A 17,918-nucleotide genomic window follows, 5' to 3' on the forward strand; every position below is an offset into this window, starting at 1 on the left:
TTTTGCTTGTTTTGTGTGTCATCTTGTGGAGCAACGCAGGTTATAGTAATTCATTTTTTAAAATTTTGATAAACTCGTCCTATAAAATATTGGTTGACTTTGAACTCGAGCATTATCGACACACAAATACATATTCCACAGTATCTATCTTTAGCTATTTAGCTTATTCATTATTCCATGCTTTAATGATCCGATCTCGATATAAATAAATATACATAATTCTTAATGTAAATTAATTTAATCTTAACATAAATAAAATGTTAATATGCATTTTAGAAGTAGGAGTAGTCTATTTTTTCAATTCAAAGTAAACCAATCAAATCAGAATACTAATTTAAATACAAATATCTATAATACGACAATACAAGCACTTTTTCTACACCTTTCGAGTTTAGAAGGTTAAAATGGTCAATTCGGGAACATTCCAAGCCCTATAAATAATGCGTCAGATACTTCTGCTTTACCAAAATCCAATCGCATCATATTTCCGTATCACAGCGAGCCCTAACCCTAGAATTCGATCATGTCTAGCAAGCAAGGTAATCCATCATGTCTTAGTGTTGTTAATTTTTCTTCAACATTATTGAATTTGATCGTAATTATCGGCTTTTCGCTTTATGAAAAGTGCTATCTATTTGTTCTCAAATCTGTGTAATTGGGTTGAACAGGAGGTAAAGCTAAGCCGCTGAAGCAACCAAAGGCTGATAAGAAGGAATACGACGAGGTACTGTATTCTGCCTTTTATTTTTCGATGTTTTGATTAAGGGTATAAGCCTCATTGATTGGGGTTTAAGCCCCGCTGTCAGTATTGGAAACGAATTGTAGCTTCGCTGAAAATTCAGTCGCGGTGGAAAAATGAGTTCCGATTTTCCAAAAACTGCACGTGGTAAATTTACCTTAAATATAAGTTGTAGGTTCTCGATTCAGCTGCCTGAACTGAAACTGTCAATTTGTATTTAGACTTGATTTACATAGACATCAAAGATTGTTATATTTGATTTCTGATTGGTGCGTGCATAATGTTGAATCTCGATACACTATATTCCTTAAGTTATACTCCAATTGAGTTAAATGATTTAGTGAATCCAAGTTAGGGGATTGAAGAAAAACCAATTCATCTTGGATTCCAGCAATGTGAATCTGAGGAACTGTGATGAAGAAAATTGAAACAACACGGAGATTGAGAAACGTAGCCTATCATTCGAAACACATTATCCTTTTTTTCCTTCCCTGGAATATAAGAAATAAAAAAACCAGGGAAACCAAAAAAACCTAAACATGGTTACCTGCTTGGTTGTTTTGAATATTCTTTGTGTTTCTTATGTTGGGTTGGCCCTTTTTCCTTCTCAAATTACAATATTTATTTATTTTCTTCAGACGGACATGGCTAACATTCAAAAGAAGAAGGAAGAAGAGAAGGTAAAACAATTTTTCTCAATAGTACTGTACTGCCTTTCTGTGGATTATAAAGGCATGATTCCTTTTCTAGTCTTTCAACTTATGACAATGACATTCTTCATTACAGGCTCTTAAGGAGCTAAGGGCAAAGGCTCAGCAGAAAGGATCATTTGGAGGTTCTGGCTTGAAGAAAAGTGGCAAGAAATGAGACCTGATTTTCGTGTTGATTTGGGTTGGTACCTTTCGAACGGGCCATCTATTTGCCGATTGATGTTTGGTAACCTGTAAACTTTGCAGGATTCTATTATAAAGAATTGATTGCATATGGGAGTATGGATTTCTAAAAAACTGTTTGCTTTTATGTCAAATTTTAGCAAAATATTTAGGGATCTTCCTATTCATAGTAAATAATTCAAATATTGACGGTTTATTTTCATTCAATTAAAATTAAAAACCTCAATATTGACGGTTTATTTTCATTCAATTGAAAATATCTCGACTTCTGCCTCCCGACTTATGTAGCCCAAGTAGAAGGATATTGTGAGAAACCACCAAAACGGCCCAATTCATGTAGCCCAAGTTAGTATTACTTGGACCTACTTCTTTGGAATGTCTACAGTGAGTTTTCCGCATATGGCACACCTCATTTGAAAATAGTAATAGTAGAAAATAAGAGTAAAACCTCAATATTGTTTTTGACTGATAAAAAATTAGAAACATCGAAATCCTTTGTTCTTTTTTTTCATTGATATATAAATTGCACCTTTCTACTCCCCCAATCTCAAAGTAGATGTTATACTTTATTTTTAGTTTGTCTAACAAAAGTAATTGCATTTCTATTTTTTAAAAAAATTTCCTTTCACATTAATATATTAAAATGTATTGTTTTTTCACTTAACACAAAATAATAGTATTTCTTAAAATCCCGTATAATCACTCAAGTATGCCATCTAACTTAGAAAGAATTAAGTATAATAAACACCATGAAATCAGTATATGAAGTAGTACAATCTTAACTTTTATAATAATAAATGAAATTAAAAGATGCGTATTTTAATTCACTCTTTCAACCCAGTGATACCTGATATAGCAATCATTACAATAACATTTGAACATACAATCATATTTAAAGCTTAGAGATACATCGTTGGGTCAATCACTATTATGTTTTGGTCTAACTATATTGTTGGGTCAGTTAAAGTTTTTAACATACAATCGGCGACCTGCTCTAATAGCATGGAAGATATCACGTGATTCTATACAATCAATCGATAAAAAGAAAGTTGTTTAATCATGATTTCAGTTCTTTCTTTATACTAATATACGATATTGTTAAATTTATTTTGTTCCAATTTATCCACATAGAAACGGCTTCGCATCAAGGTAAGAGTTGCATGATTTCCTTGTGCGATCTGGTGACTAATGTTATTATAATTTCAGCATTAATAAAAAAGAGGGGTTTATTATAAACTCTCGTGCAGTGGCCTTAGATACAAATATAATTTCAGCAAAAACAAATCAGCGCTCTCAATTTGTTAGCATCTTTTCATACTGACCAAATATTATCTTACATAAATTACCAAGGGCAAGTAGATTGAAAACGACTGCGGAATTGCACAAATTCTATCTTTGTTGCAAAATGAAAATGTTGGGAATCAATATACATGTCACATGAATTAAAGGTAGGGGTCATTTTCCTATTTTGAAAAAACTTCAAACTAAAGGTTTTTCATAATTTAATAAAATTTTCAAAGTCAAATTCATTTATTCTACGTTCTACATTACTTCAAGCGTACCGTATATGAGGAATATTTATGGTAAATCAATAAAAAAGAAGGAAAACAAAACATTGCGAATTAAAACGTTCTTAGTGAAAGATCAATTTATTTTAGATTGTTTTCTGTGGATGGACTGTCAATTACAGATTGCTGCAATATATTGATAAATTTGAAAATAAAATTAATCTTACTCGAACACATGGGTTGAAAACTAATATAAATATCATACTCAAAATCTAGAGGCCAATTTTTTCAATCCTATTATAGCGGTAGGCTCAAAAAAATTTATTGAATTAGTTAGACATCCTATAAAATGTAATTTATTTTAGTGTAATTGGATTAACTTGATTGATCAATATTGTCATAACGAGACATCATATAAGTTGGACGTGCGGAGTGCACGCTTGTTTGAATTCATTATGACAAGACGGGGGTTCGGGGGCAGCGCCCCCGAGTAGCGGGGTCCAAGGAGCAGAGCCCCTGGCTGGGGTCGAGCTGATGAGCCCCAGGTCAGCTTGGAAATTTTTTATTTCCATTAAACTTGTTGTACAGAAAATTCATCCGGAAATATAATTTCCGATAATTGAAGGACTAATTTGCAATTTTAGAAACCCACCAAAAATAAGTTAAAATCGGTTAACTGATGAAGAGATGCAATGTTTCGTGAAGAGACGCGATGCTTCGTTTCTGCATCTTCTTATTGATCATTTTCGGTTCTAAGATCTGATCTAGAAATCAACATACGAATCTTCTACAAACCTGAATTGTATCCGATCAAATATTAGTAGAACCACCAAATTGATTTGATCTGAAAGTGTTGTTCACGCCTTTCAGTATATCCGGTTGCTCATATTTCAGTAAATCTCCCTAACATAAAACACACAAACAATTCATTTTGCATTGCGCAAGAGCCTCAAATTAATAACTCAAATGCAAATTAAGTTTGAAATACCAGGAACCAAATTTCCTACCCTTAATTATTCAGTTATGTGGCAAATATAAGTCTCCATTACAAAATCGCATGCATTAGTTTAAACATATATGGTATAGGACTTCAAAAGATAATGGAAGCTGACCAAAAGCAATGCCAAGTTGTTTGGTATCATTCAATTCCGATCCACTCTTATAATGGGATTTTCGACTGCAAAGTTTATTTGGTTTTATTCCTTTTCTTTCTTGTGAAAATAAAGTGTGGATGTAAATTTGATTTGAAATTGAAACGAAGTATTTTTGTGTAGAGATATTGCAGTTTGATGATAGATATAGAGAATCAAAGTATGGAGGTAGCTTGAAAATTGAAATTAAATTGTATACGAGTTAACATACGGTTAATGATATTTATATCATCATTATGAAAATGATATATACTCCATAAAGCAAAATAAATGGACATTGGAATAATTTTCTCGACTTAGGGTTACAGCATCTTATTTTCACACAAAAGATGATGGTTTTTGGAAGTATATATAATGCTGTCCATTGTTACATGTGAAAAAAGGCAGGTCTAATGTTCTTACCTACATCTAAATATATGCCGATAAGTGGTAGACAAGATTGAGGTATTTCGAATGTTGAATTGATAGAAAAACTAAAAAGAACTTCATTTTTTTGCCAACCATGGATTCATCACTTGAATTATTCACAACCTATATACAAAAAAAAAAGAAAGAAAGAGTAGTTTGTTTGGAAATTCTTAATTTTTACCAAATTTTGATTTCATATATTAGCTTTAATAAATGCATGTAAAATTATGAATTATTGATTTGTTCTAGTTTACAACTATACGATTTTACAACCAATCAAGAATATAATACTAATATAGTTTGATAATTTACTTATATGGCAATATTAAATGTCAACCAAAACGACATCACATTGCCTACAATGAGCCTCTCTTAGGTGTTCTTATCTAGTTCTTTGCTTTTTATTAATTGTATTTGCTTTGTTCTGTAATTTGATTACGTTGTTTAATTTTTTAGTGAGCTTGAGAACCTAGTTATGCTGCAAGCCTTCTGTTGTGACGACTTGGAACATCAGTCACCACCAATTTCAAGCAGTGGCGGACACACACACACACACACGAGGAGAGGGGCTTAAGCCCCTCCCAAACCTTTTTTTAAAAAAATGTATATATTTCTACTTCAAAAATATTTAAATTTTCTTTGAAAGTAACTTCAGCCCTCACCAAGTTAATGTGTTAGATGTCTAAATTGTTGGAATTTAACTGGAAGGAGAGGCTAAAATTGAAAATTGCAGCGAAAAAATGTATATAACAATGGCCGCCGCGCTGTTGGGGTTGGGAAGAAGATGGAAATAACAAAAAAGTTGCTTAATGAATATAAAAATAATAATAGTAATAAAATCTGAAAAGATAATCCCTTATCCCTATTGAAACGTGTTCCACTTTTCATAACAGTATAAGTATAGCACTTAAATTTGAAATCGTTTCAAAAATTATACTTGACTAACGATTTTATGGCTCTTCTTTACCACTTTAATTGGTAAGTCCATTTTCCCCTTTTTCTTTTGTCATAGTTACTGTATTACATTCGTAAGATTAATTTACATAGTATTTTATGGTTTATTGAACTATTTAAAAGTTTTTTTGTATGGTTTTCATAATTTTAATTTCTTATAGAAAGTAAACTTACATTCTAATATTCTTATAGAAAATAAACTACATTTCTAGGAGTAAAGTTTACATCTTTAATTAATTTAGTAATTTTTTCTTATATAGAAATGGAATATTTTTTTTGAAAAAATGCGAAAGGGTAATTATTCATCTTCTATCTTCTCTAAGTGCTAGAATTGTTGAATTAGTGGAAATCAGTATGCAAGAAGTTGAATTGGATTTGAATTATAGTATTTATATTGGCACTTTATGTATTAAATATTTATACAATTTTATTATTGTTATTGGTATTTTTAATATATATATATATATATATTATTTATATTAATATAAATTAATTTATATATTAATATAGTATATATTAATATTGATAATGAAAAATTTTAGTAAAGCCCCTGCTAAAATTTATTTCTGCGTCCGCCACTGATTTCAAGTGACTCTGGACATTTTTAATTTATGTTAAAAAAATGACATTGTATGATTTCAAACTAAACATTTCCATTTGTTGAATTGAGGATTATATTCAGAAATAATATGATGGAATGAAGTAAACGATTTGATTATTTCTTAATATAATCTCCGATTTAGAGAATGAAATTATTTAATTTAGTATAATGTGACATCATTTCGCTGCATACAATGTGACATCGTTTTAGTTCATATTCGATAATACTATGTAAGTAATCATCAAGCCATGTTAACGTCAAAATGTTGATATGCAAAATTGAATTTAGTAAACATGTAGGAGTTTACTTGCAAATACCCGAACAAAGAAAACGGACGGAGTGATTATTATTTATTAATTAGAGTGAATTTGTTCCTACTTTAATTGAGATCATTTTCACTTAAACAGTCATATGATTCTGCAGAGAGTCTTCTCTTTGACAACCAAGACATGTTTACAATGACCTCCCCATAAATTCATCAACTAGTTCGTTGAATAGTAAAGAAAAAGATGCCATTTTTATATTTTGTACTCTACTACTAGTCTGACCTTTATATTATGCATACTCCAACTCATGAATAACAACAAATATATATATGCTATCTTTTCCAAATCTACTACTCCATATGACTGCCACTTTCGACGACATCCACATCACAAATCCAACAATGATACAACACCAAAACTGGAAAATGAGAGCACCCATTTCTAAATTTTAAATTTGTATTGTGGAGGTAGAGTTAACATTAACAATTGAGGTCGTAGACTAGATTTCAAAAAATATGATTGTATACGATTTTAATGGAACTATTCGTATGTTGAGGACATTTCTATTAAAAAGGACAAATATAAAACGGCACTACTATTTCAATTATAATATTGAAATATCTTAAATAAAACCACGTCTTACATCTTCTTCAAATGATGAATTTAAATTTGAAACCATGCATCCATACCTACTTAATAGGAAGAAAATGACTTAAAAGGATCAACAAAACAAAACAAAAATGGCTCATTTTAAAACTCCCATGCACATCATTACATTCTTGATACAATGGTCTCTAATTTGTTTGTATATAAAACACCAACACCAATGTTTAATTCGATGAGATTAAAAACAAAAGAAAAGAAAAAGTTTATTCTTACATCTATAACCTCTCTTTAGGACTAGCTGTCCGTATAAATATAATTGCCACCATTATCATATTCATTAGAATTTTCCCAAGGTCGTTTTTTAAATAAAAGGTAAGCTCCAGCTGCAGATCGGATGCTTGTTTAATGATGTTGAGAACCACACATTTACAGATAAGATAAGAGTAAAAATTGATACATGGTAAATTTTAGTCAGTTATTCTGCTTTGAAAGAAGAAGTGAAGAAGGTAAGAAGGTGCAGGCAATGGTTGACATTATAATAGAGACCAGATACAGACTGATAATACAAAATTGAGTGGAAAAGACAGCATAGCCCCAATAACTTATGTCCCAATGGTTCAAATGTAGTGACATACTTTCATGTAGAGGGATTGTCCCAACTTCATTTCTCTCTCCCTCACTTCAATATCATCCACCAAAATACTCTACCCACACACATATTTTTTCCCCACCTTTTTATTTAATGAGGATTCCCCAAGTCAACTTTCTTGAACCTACTATAAAATGGCCAACTGCCATGTAAAAACACAAGCACTATAACACACACTTGAGCTCAACTAGTACTACTATATTTGTTTCTTAAACACATTAAGTTTTCTTGATCTAAGATACTAGGTAGACATCTATACATGGAAGGAGAACACACGGCCTCCGCGCCTTCCACACCTGTGACGCCTGGCGTCCCTCTCTTCGGAGGGTTCAGAAATGGGAATGGGAGACGATCTTCTCTACTTAGCAATAGCTGCAAATGCTTCAATGTTGAATCTTTGTCCTTGGAGGAGGGGCCCTTGCCCCCTCTCTCTTGCTCATTGCCTTCACCTCCCATCACTCTTGCTAGAAAGGTGTGTGTGTGTGTGTGAAGTCAATTTTTTTTTCCCTAATTTCAAATATTTACAAGTTGATGCATGACATAATAAAATAGGTGGGAGCGGAGTTTATAGGCACACTGATAATAATATTTGCCGGAGCGGCGGCAGCAATAGTGAACCAAAGGACTAAAGGGGCGGAGACGCTCCTTGGGATGGCGGCATCGTCGGGGCTGGCAGTCATGATAGTCATACTCTCCACGGGACACATCTCCGGCGCCCATCTGAATCCCTCCATCACCGTTGCCTTCGCCGCTCTCCGCCACTTCCCATGGAAACATGTAATGCAAATTAACAATTGACAGTGCATGAATATTTACTAATGATTATTTTTCCAAATGATTACTGAATAATGAATTTTCAGGTGCCGGTATACATAGGTGCACAAGTGAGTGCATCAATATGTGCTTCATTTATGCTCAAGTCAATTTTTGAGCCAATAATGGGAGGTGGTGTTACTGTACCTAGTCCTGGAGTCGAATATGCTCAGGCATTTGCATTGGAGTTCATCATCACCTTCAATCTTATGTTTGTTGTCACTGCAGTCGCCACTGATACAAGAGCTGTAAGCAAACAACTTAAATCTCTTGCTTTTTTTTTTGTTTTTGCATTTATTTAGTTGTCATATAATACATAACAACAGTGAGTAGTGAAAATTGGCATTTATTATCTTGTGTTTGTGTGGCTTACATATGATACTCAAAATATGTGTTTGTAGCTTATTTATTTGTAAGTTGTGGCACAATAGGTGGGCGAGCTTGCGGGGATTGCAGTTGGAGCGACTGTCATGCTCAATATACTCATAGCCGGGTAATACTATCAACCATATCTCACCAATAATGTCACTCTTTTAAAATTTTAACCAATTACTACTATACATCATTTTTAAAAATTTATCATAATGTTGGGAGACTCAAATTCTGATACAACAATCCACATTGTTTGTGGATCGGATCTAATGTATGACAAATAGAAATATGATCTTCACATTAAATCAACACAAAAGTTACCACAGTTTGATTATTATGACTTATGAGGGGGTCCTACAGGCTTCAAACTGAAATCATGTTTAGACATGATTTAAAAGAGAGAAAAAAATAGTACTCCCTCCGTCCCGAGCTACTCGCTCATTTCCTTTTCGGCACGGAGATTAAGGAATGAGTATATAGGAAAGTCAAAAATGAATGCCATAGGTGAAATTTTTTACTAAAAATGGAAAGAGTGCAAGTAACTTGGGACGCCCAAAAAGGAAATACGTGCGAGTAGTGCGGGACGGAGGGAGTATTAGAGTAAGAAACGAAAATGGGCCCTGCATTAGGCCTGCATCACACATCCAACGATTTGGTTGGAAATCATAGAAGAACACTTAGTTTTGCTTGTCAAATTGAAGTAAAGATAGACAAGGACTGAGGCAGGTACAGAACCAACATTACCCCTTATAACCAACCCGATACTCTTCCATTTCAATGCTATTGCGGCACACCCTACTATATATAATGGGCCAAGGAGCCTGGTTGTGGTTGGTCAAAGGCTCCCTTTCTACTTTACGACCAATTTAAACTATGGTTAGGAATTTAGGATCCTATCGCCATATATGGTGAAGTGTAGCACGAACGAATCTAATCCCACGAAAAAGATTGGAGACAAAATGCGTGGAAGGTAAAAGTCAGCACCCAACTCACTAAAAGCTCCTATAAAAAAGAGATAGAAAGAGGGAATGCACCTTGCACCTCTAAAAGCTAGTGGTGCAAATGGTCAGGGAAAAGCTCCATGATCATCAATCATTCCAACTTTAACACACGGTTGGATCGAAAAGCCATGATGATAAATCATAGCATAAAACTTGATTTCTTTGTGATGCAGTGAAAGTACTGGAGGCTCAATGAACCCGGTGAGAACTTTAGGGCCAGCGATTGCTGCAAACAACTATAGAGCCATATGGGTGTACCTTACTGCACCAATTTTAGGCGCTCTTGCCGGCGCTGGTGTTTACTCTGCTGTTAAGCTTCCCGATGAAGGCGATAAAGCACATGACAAGCCTTTGGGAGAACATAGTTTCAGGAGATGAATTCGGATGACCTATTAATGAGGCAGACAAGACTACACACACATATATATATATATATATACATATAAGTTCCATGTAACAAGCTGGTGAATGTGGGCTCTCTCTACTTACCAATGTATAGATCGAGCAATATATTTGAATACTACTTGGCTTAGAAAAGATGTTAAGATGTCCATGAATGCTCCTGTAGCTTGAACCTGGACACACACGTAGAAAATTAACACTCGTATTAAACTCAAAGTCTCATTTGGGTCCTCAAACTGAACTTATTTGCATTCCTAACCATCAATTTCATATAACAAACTCTAGTGTGTCAAAACCAATTCTGTATGAGAGCTCGAGACTGTTTATTGGCAATAGGCTACATAAATTCCTTTTATGATAGTAGCAATTAAGTATTTGTACATCATCAGCATCGGACTCGATATTAAACTCTATATCGAAGAAAACATTTTTTCTCTCCAAACAGGAAGAATGATTCACAAGCAAGTACAATTAAGAATGATTCCATAGTGATCCTAAGATCCATTTACAAACATTCTTCTGTCAGAAAATTCAAATTTCTTATGCTAATTCATTTAGACCATTAACTCATTTTTGTGATTCATGACTTCCAGAGTCTCCCACATCGTAAAGTCATTTCTTCTTACCATGCAGAACCTTTTATGGATTGTTTAACAAAAACGGGGCAGAGAAAACTTCTGGCTGAGCCTGCCTTAATCGTAGAAACAATGGCCAACACTAACAACCTCCTTCACAATATTCTAACATGCATATGATCTTGTGCAGAAGTTCCTGTCAGAAGAGAAATAGGAGTTAAAATGTAGTAGAAGCAAACCAGGTCTGAAACAAACACCATATCGGTAATGGTGGCTGCACCTATTGTCAGTTAGGCAAACCCTTTGCTAATGGCTGATTTTTACTACACCATTCTTAATTGTATATGAAGTCCTTCAATGTCCTAACGTTGGGATAAATATGCTGAGCGTATGGTATACAATTTTATACCATTCTCTCAGAAAACAGCAACAAAAGATGAACCTTAAGAGAGAAAATATCATAAAATGAAAGGGAGAGCAGTAGGAAACCGCATCGACATAATCGAAGGCCTCACATAAAAACCAGCCTGAAGCATTTTAAGCATAGAGAGCTACAGTTACGCTTAATTTTGTACGGCGCCAAACATGCCAAGTGCTGCACTACAACTAAGAATTGATAGACCAAGAAAGTTCATAAATATTACTCCCAAAAAACATAGTCAGTGATTCACTTTTACATCTCTAGGACATGGGTTTAATCTATCTTATAATGCATTATCTTAGTTTCAGCAAATCTAGCACAACAACTCTTAATCACAAACCGAAGCAAATTAGGTTGATTATAATTAGTGATGGAGTAAAACTTAAACAACATAATCCCCTTAGGCTATAAAATTGCAAAATATTTAAAACATAATCTATTAATTTTCCTTGACAATTAACCAAATCTGCACTTCCGATAAAACTCTAATCTGCACATTCAAATATTCATTTGCAAATGCGATCAAGCAACCAATATTACATTCTACTGTTTTTGTAGATGATAACACACACTTTGTTCGCCGTATATACATGGAGTCGGTCATGCATTGAAACTACTGTACTAATCTATACCTTGTTGTCGCAGAAACTCTGCGATGAAAAAAAACAGCGGTTTCAACGCCATCTTATTCCTCTTATTCAACTCCATCTCCATTCTCCGGTAATGTAGATCCGAGTCGGCGGTGGCCACGATTCTCGATTGGTATTGCATCTGAATTCGATAGAGTCGACGCAAAAATAGTTGGAGAGATTGAAGCACAAGTGAAGGGAAAATGGTGTACTATGAAATTTGAATCGAACGAAACTGCTAAGAAGTTTTGTTATTTACAATTTGCCCCCTGAGAAGAGATTATTTAGAATTTATAACCTCTGTTTTGGAAAATGCAAATGCAAATGCAAGTGAACATTCTTTTTTGGTTTGGTTTTCTGCCCAAATTAAGTTGAACCGAAAAATCTCTAATTTTTGTGAAAATAAAAACTGACCTGAATTAAATTACCCAAAAAATTAAAACCTAAACTTAAAACACCGAAATAGAGTAATATAAATGAGGTTATTCAGCGTTTAAACCCTCTTTTTGGTTGTTAAACATGCTCACACGTCATTAATATCTTCTAGTATCAATTTTATAGCTAATTATTTTAAAAGAAGACATATAAACTGTAAGCAATAAAACAGTGAACTCCCAATTTATGTGTAAGAAATGAAAAAGGGATGGGCGAGGAGGTGTGTTTTGGCAACATATGCATGTGAAACTCTTCCCCATCAACTCCCCACCAATATAATGCATACGCCTATTTCAACTCTTCCCCATCAACCAACGCGTTCAAATCCTCTATATAAACGACCATCACCAACACCACTCCACCAACAAACTCACCTTCTATCTCACATCCTCCAATAATGGCAACCAAGGCGGCACTCGCAGCAGCTCTCCTCATGGCCCTAGTGGCTCTTGCCACCGCCACCGCCACCACCACCTTCGACGAAGAGGCCACCGAAAACTATCAACAATTCTGGCAGCAGGTGCAGGGCCGTCGGTTCCGCTCCTGCCAGCGCTTCCTGCAGCAGGGGAGCAGCAACGAGGACTAGGATGAGGAGGTCGTGGACTCGTAACAGCCGTCCCTTCAGGCGTGTTGCCAGGAGCTGAAGCAGATACATCAGGCAGGCCCAGCAGACCACCCGCCGCTTCCAAACCGGCCAATCCGAGCGGGTCTCCCACGCCGATGCGGCCTCCGCGAGCAACAATGCCACTTCCGCCTCCTCTTCGTTTGAGGAAATACACCATTGACAATCTTCTTTGTCAATTACCCTTCCTAATAAAGGTGATGAATGGATCAAATTTTCATATTTGTGTCTTGCAGTTTATATTCATTTGCCTATAAAAATACCGTAACAACTCACAAAGCCCAAAATATATTTCAAAGGTTGGGCTGAGTCCATTCCAATTATTCGTGGACCTAAACAGGTTGAACCGACGCAATGGACAAATCTGAAGATTTATAACATAAAATGTATTTTGAAATACTACTAGTATCAATATGGATCAACTAGAGTGTAAATATTGGGTCATTGAAGATAATTGATGACCCAGAAGATCACTTGTCTGCTCAGTTGGAACACATGATGCCATTTCATTATTTCGAGTTGTGCCCACTTACCTAATAAGATTTGACAGTTAAGAATGTATGACAACAATAACTAGGACCTAACCAAAAAAAAAGGGCGACCGCAAAATTATGAGTTATTGAGTGGATGAGAGAAAATAAATGGACAAGGATAGTCATAATTAGGGTGGAAACCACACACCTGTGTTCCATGAAAGCAACTCATTGCAACAGACAGTGATATCTCATATTTATTCGGTCCAACCTTTATTTCACCATAACCAATAAACCCATGATTCCACCTTCATTTCTATTTTGACTATAGTGTTAATCGGCAGCTGTAAATATATATCAGTCCCGTTTTGATAAATTGTTTGAATTTGTTATGAGTGGAATTAAGGTTTCGCTTTCTCATAGTTTCAAATTAGTAATTAATTTGGTTGGGAAATGAATAAGATATCACTTTTATTTGTAGTAATAATGTGACGAGTCCAATTTTGACAATATTGGTGAATAAATTAAAGATACTATTCTGGGGAGTGAGAGAATATATAATAGCGATTATGATATATTCCTTCTGTCCCTCAAGAATATGCACTCTTTCCTTTTTAATCCGTTTCACAAAAATATGCATTTTCTAATTTTAAAAAGTATTTTCTCTCTAATGAGGTGGATCACATCCTCCACTAACAATACTTTATTTACTTCATCAATTTTACATTAAAACCCGTACCGACCCCAAAGTGCATATTCTTTGGGGATGGAGGGAGTATATACTACCTATAGTAGTACATAGGTACTTTTAGTTTTTTAAATCATTCACATTTATTATTTTATCATTTAGTCACTTAATTTAATTATTCACAATTAAGAATACTATAAGCTGTGAAATGCAACCGAAACTATTGATACACAAAATTACTATGTTGCAACTAGGAGTGTTTAAGATTGTGAATTAGTATAACAGAAACTAGGTAGTTCGAAATTGAATAAATTCTTAATTGTGAAACATAGAACAAATCATTAGTTCACAATCAATGCATAATCTGATAGTGAATGACGATAAAATAATGGTGGTTGTGGATAACATGTAAATTTATAGTTGTTCAGAAACATTGGATATTTTTTTTAGATTAGCATATAAATTTGAATACGTAAAATGATATAATGAATACTTTTAGTTATTCACTTATACGTGGGGTTATAATTAAATGGCTTGTGCTAGGTATAGTTACTAAACCTAGAATGAGACAATAATTTCTTATATTTACGAAACATATTGTCTTCATAAAGTTTGATGATCCATAATTTCTACTAGCCAGCTGGAGAAAGAACTCATCCACATATATATAGTACGGTATAAAAAAACCGTATTCTATATAGGAGTTAGTACGGTATAAAAAAACCATATTCTATATAGGAGTGTAATCCGTTGTTAACTTTTCTTAAATTGTTAACTTGCTAACCCATCAACGTAGTGTATTAAAAATGTCAGCACGATGATAATGAAATGTCAACATAAACTTAAGTGGATATTTCAATACATTGTGTTGACATTAATATATAAATGTCAATACAGTTTATTAAAATGTCAACACAAATATGTGTTGACGTTTTAATGTGATCGTATTGACATTTTTAATACACTACGTTGATGAGTTAGAAAGTTAGCAATTTAAGAAAAGTTAGCTCACCCATTTTATTTGTATAAATATGATTGTCTATAAAAAGAATATTAAAAACAATATACAGAGATTCATTATGAAGATATGGCAATCACATATATATAATTAAAATGAAAATTAATCACGATAATTCACATAATCATGATCAATATAAGATTGCTTCGTAGATCCATCTTTTACTTAAATGGATCCATTATGTTATTTATATCCATAGAGAAAGAGGGAGAGAGATTCATCATACATATATTAAATTCTAATACCACCAAAAATAATAGAGAAATATGAAGAAAACACGACAAGATGTCGTGTGAATGATTTCAGATCATCTCCTAACACAAAAAAATGATGCTTCTGTTTAAGAATAGTTGAGAAACAATTATTCTTATCCAAAAACCCTAATCTAGAACATGGGACATGTGATCTATGATGAGGATATTTTTCATATAATTATATATTTACTAATATCAGTAACACATTACAAGATAGCACTAAGGTAGCAGAGCAGCACCATATTTACATGCAACAGCTTTCCATCCAACTGTCGGCCACTCCACAAATAGTCATTTTACATTGACATTAAGAGGATAACTATAGAGACATTACGATATCTCATAATATAATATGGACGTTTTATTAGTTTTTATCCAATGAAGAAATTTATTTTATTTTATTAAGTCCTACCATTGTCCTAAGTTAATTAAGGTGTTCTTTATTTGCACAAAATTAAAAAAAATGAAGAGAATAAAGTTTTGGCTAAAATAGAAAATGATTCAACTAGTTACAACTCAATCACATTAGGGCGGAGAGAGTATTAATATTAACCCTACACTGCGAATCTAAGATATTATATAGAATAAAATATCCTAAATTTAAAATTGACAATGCGTATGCCTATGATTTTTGTTCCAAAATTTTGAAATCATGAATCGGTGATTCAAAAACAACTGGTTTTGCCGGATAACTGCCTAAAATGTCATGAGTGGTGCATATGACAAGGATTACAATTTACTACCCCCACTATGTTTTACATTGTTTTCGATGATTTTCATTACCAAATGAGGTCCCATTAAACATGGATTATAAGCCTTTTGTACAAAGAATGATTTTGTATATAGGGAAAGAAATACAAATTTATTTATGGTGATCCCTTATTTAATTACCTAATTGATTTAACACTCCCCTCTCCAATGTTCAACTTGTAAAGTGCAATTGAGTTAGACTGTTTTTGTAAGAATATTTGTCGATTGGTTCTTAGATCGAAGAAATGATAATTGTACGATTCCACTCACAGTCTTCTCATAGATGAGGTGTTTGTCTACCTCAACATATTTTGTTCTATTATGTTACACTAGATTTTCTCAAATACTTATACCGGCTTTGTTATCACAGTATAATCGGCATTCTATCGGAGAAAAACCAATTTCAGCCATCAACTTCATTGACCACAGGATCTCAGTAAACCACTTTTTACTCCCTGAATTTCAGATTCCAACTATCAAGGAGAAATATCACGTTGTTGACTTCTGTCTATGGGAATATGGGATTACCAGCCCAATCTAAAGTACATTGCACTTACTCATGTCTTTTTTTACTGAACAGCACTCCACATCCTACTGCTTATTTTAGATATATATCCCAAAATCATTAGGTAACTTGCCCTTGATTTTTCGACTATTTCATTTTAGTTGGTAATCATAAATAATTTAAGGTTCTTGTTTTACTTCATCTGTTTGTCCGTTCACCTAGTTACCATACCCAACATTTATTTTCAACAAAACAACAATAAAAGTAACACAAAGAACCAATAAGAATCATTGAGCAATATTAACAATAGTTCGATCAAGTATACTATCAGTTCAAATAAATCAATTTTTGTTTGATATCAGTATAAACATTAGAAAGCTTCCAAAATGAGATATAAAGCTAAAACTACATGAGGTGTCGGAATTTGGTGGTGAGCGAGCTTGATGCTTGAGATTTCTTTACATTATTTGAAACTCACACTCGATATGTCGAGTGAAGTTGATTCGTTGCTAGAAAAATACACTTCAATCTTGATCTAAATTCAATGTGAACATAGCAACATTATACATACAAGGTAACGAATCTATATTTTCACCGTAGAGAGTATATGTACCCCCACCACATCACGATATATATATATATATATAGGGATGTATTCATTTCCTTTTCCTATATTTCCTCCTTTTTCCTTCTTAATATCAGCCATTAGATTAGAGAAATGGACGATCAAGATCAACATTGGGTAATTAATCCCGTGTTGCATTATTTGTCCTATGTTGTGCATTATGAGGGTACAATAGTAATCTAATAATGGTTGGAAACCGCTACGAATAATGCACCACATGGTCACGAGTAATGCATATAATTGCCTATATAATGCACAATATGTGAACTGCAATGCATACGAACAAGATGTGCTGTGTTATGATGTTTGACACACGTTTCTTGTTTCCCCTAAGGGTTTAATAAGCTTAGGGGCTAGGGTATAGTACGTAGACATGTATGTAATCTTCACATGGTAACGAGTAATGGATATAATTGACTATATAATGCACAATTTGTGAACTGCAATGCATACGAACAAGATGTGTTGTGTTATGATGTTTGACACACGTTTCTTGTTTCCCCTAAGGGTTTAATAAGCTTAGGGGCTAGGGTATAGTACGTAGACATTACTAAATGCAC

The 17,918-nt window shown here is 33.7% G+C and overlaps 1 protein-coding gene and 2 long non-coding RNA genes across 3 annotated transcripts; 2 read left to right on the forward strand and 1 right to left on the reverse strand.

The window, feature by feature from the left end:
* Window positions 1–406: 406 nt before the first annotated feature.
* On the forward strand, window positions 407–2,177 carry LOC121806495. Its single transcript, XR_006051675.1, has 4 exons — window positions 407–539; window positions 669–724; window positions 1,378–1,419; window positions 1,526–2,177. It is a non-coding gene; the product is annotated as an uncharacterized LOC121806495 (long non-coding RNA).
* A 5,492-nt stretch (window positions 2,178–7,669) lies between these two features.
* Window positions 7,670–10,498, forward strand: LOC121807783 (aquaporin NIP6-1-like). Its single transcript, XM_042208097.1, has 5 exons — window positions 7,670–8,247; window positions 8,328–8,552; window positions 8,636–8,836; window positions 9,020–9,081; window positions 10,135–10,498. The coding sequence occupies exons 1-5, from the start codon at window positions 8,035–8,037 to the stop codon at window positions 10,337–10,339; spliced, it is 906 nt and encodes a 301-aa protein (XP_042064031.1). The 5' UTR covers window positions 7,670–8,034; the 3' UTR covers window positions 10,340–10,498.
* LOC121807784 lies at window positions 10,402–12,250 on the reverse strand. Its single transcript, XR_006052036.1, has 3 exons — window positions 11,992–12,250; window positions 10,990–11,134; window positions 10,402–10,536 (listed from the first exon to the last, which is right to left on the reverse strand). It is a non-coding gene; the product is annotated as an uncharacterized LOC121807784 (long non-coding RNA).
* Window positions 12,251–17,918: the final 5,668 nt, after the last annotated feature.

This window comes from Salvia splendens, chromosome 6 (genome assembly GCF_004379255.2).
Source record: "Salvia splendens isolate huo1 chromosome 6, SspV2, whole genome shotgun sequence".
Lineage (NCBI taxonomy): Eukaryota > Viridiplantae > Streptophyta > Magnoliopsida > Lamiales > Lamiaceae > Salvia > Salvia splendens.

Excerpts from the sequence above, each read along its gene's own strand:
- LOC121807783 (XM_042208097.1), top strand. The coding sequence starts at position 8,035 with ATGGAAGGAGAACACACGGCCTCCGCGCCTTCCACACCTGTGACGCCT. Across the intron at positions 8,553-8,635 it reads GCCACTTCCCATGGAAACAT|GTGCCGGTATACATAGGTGC; the intron begins GTAATGCAAATT and ends ATGAATTTTCAG. Across the intron at positions 8,837-9,019 it reads TCGCCACTGATACAAGAGCT|GTGGGCGAGCTTGCGGGGAT; the intron begins GTAAGCAAACAA and ends GTGGCACAATAG.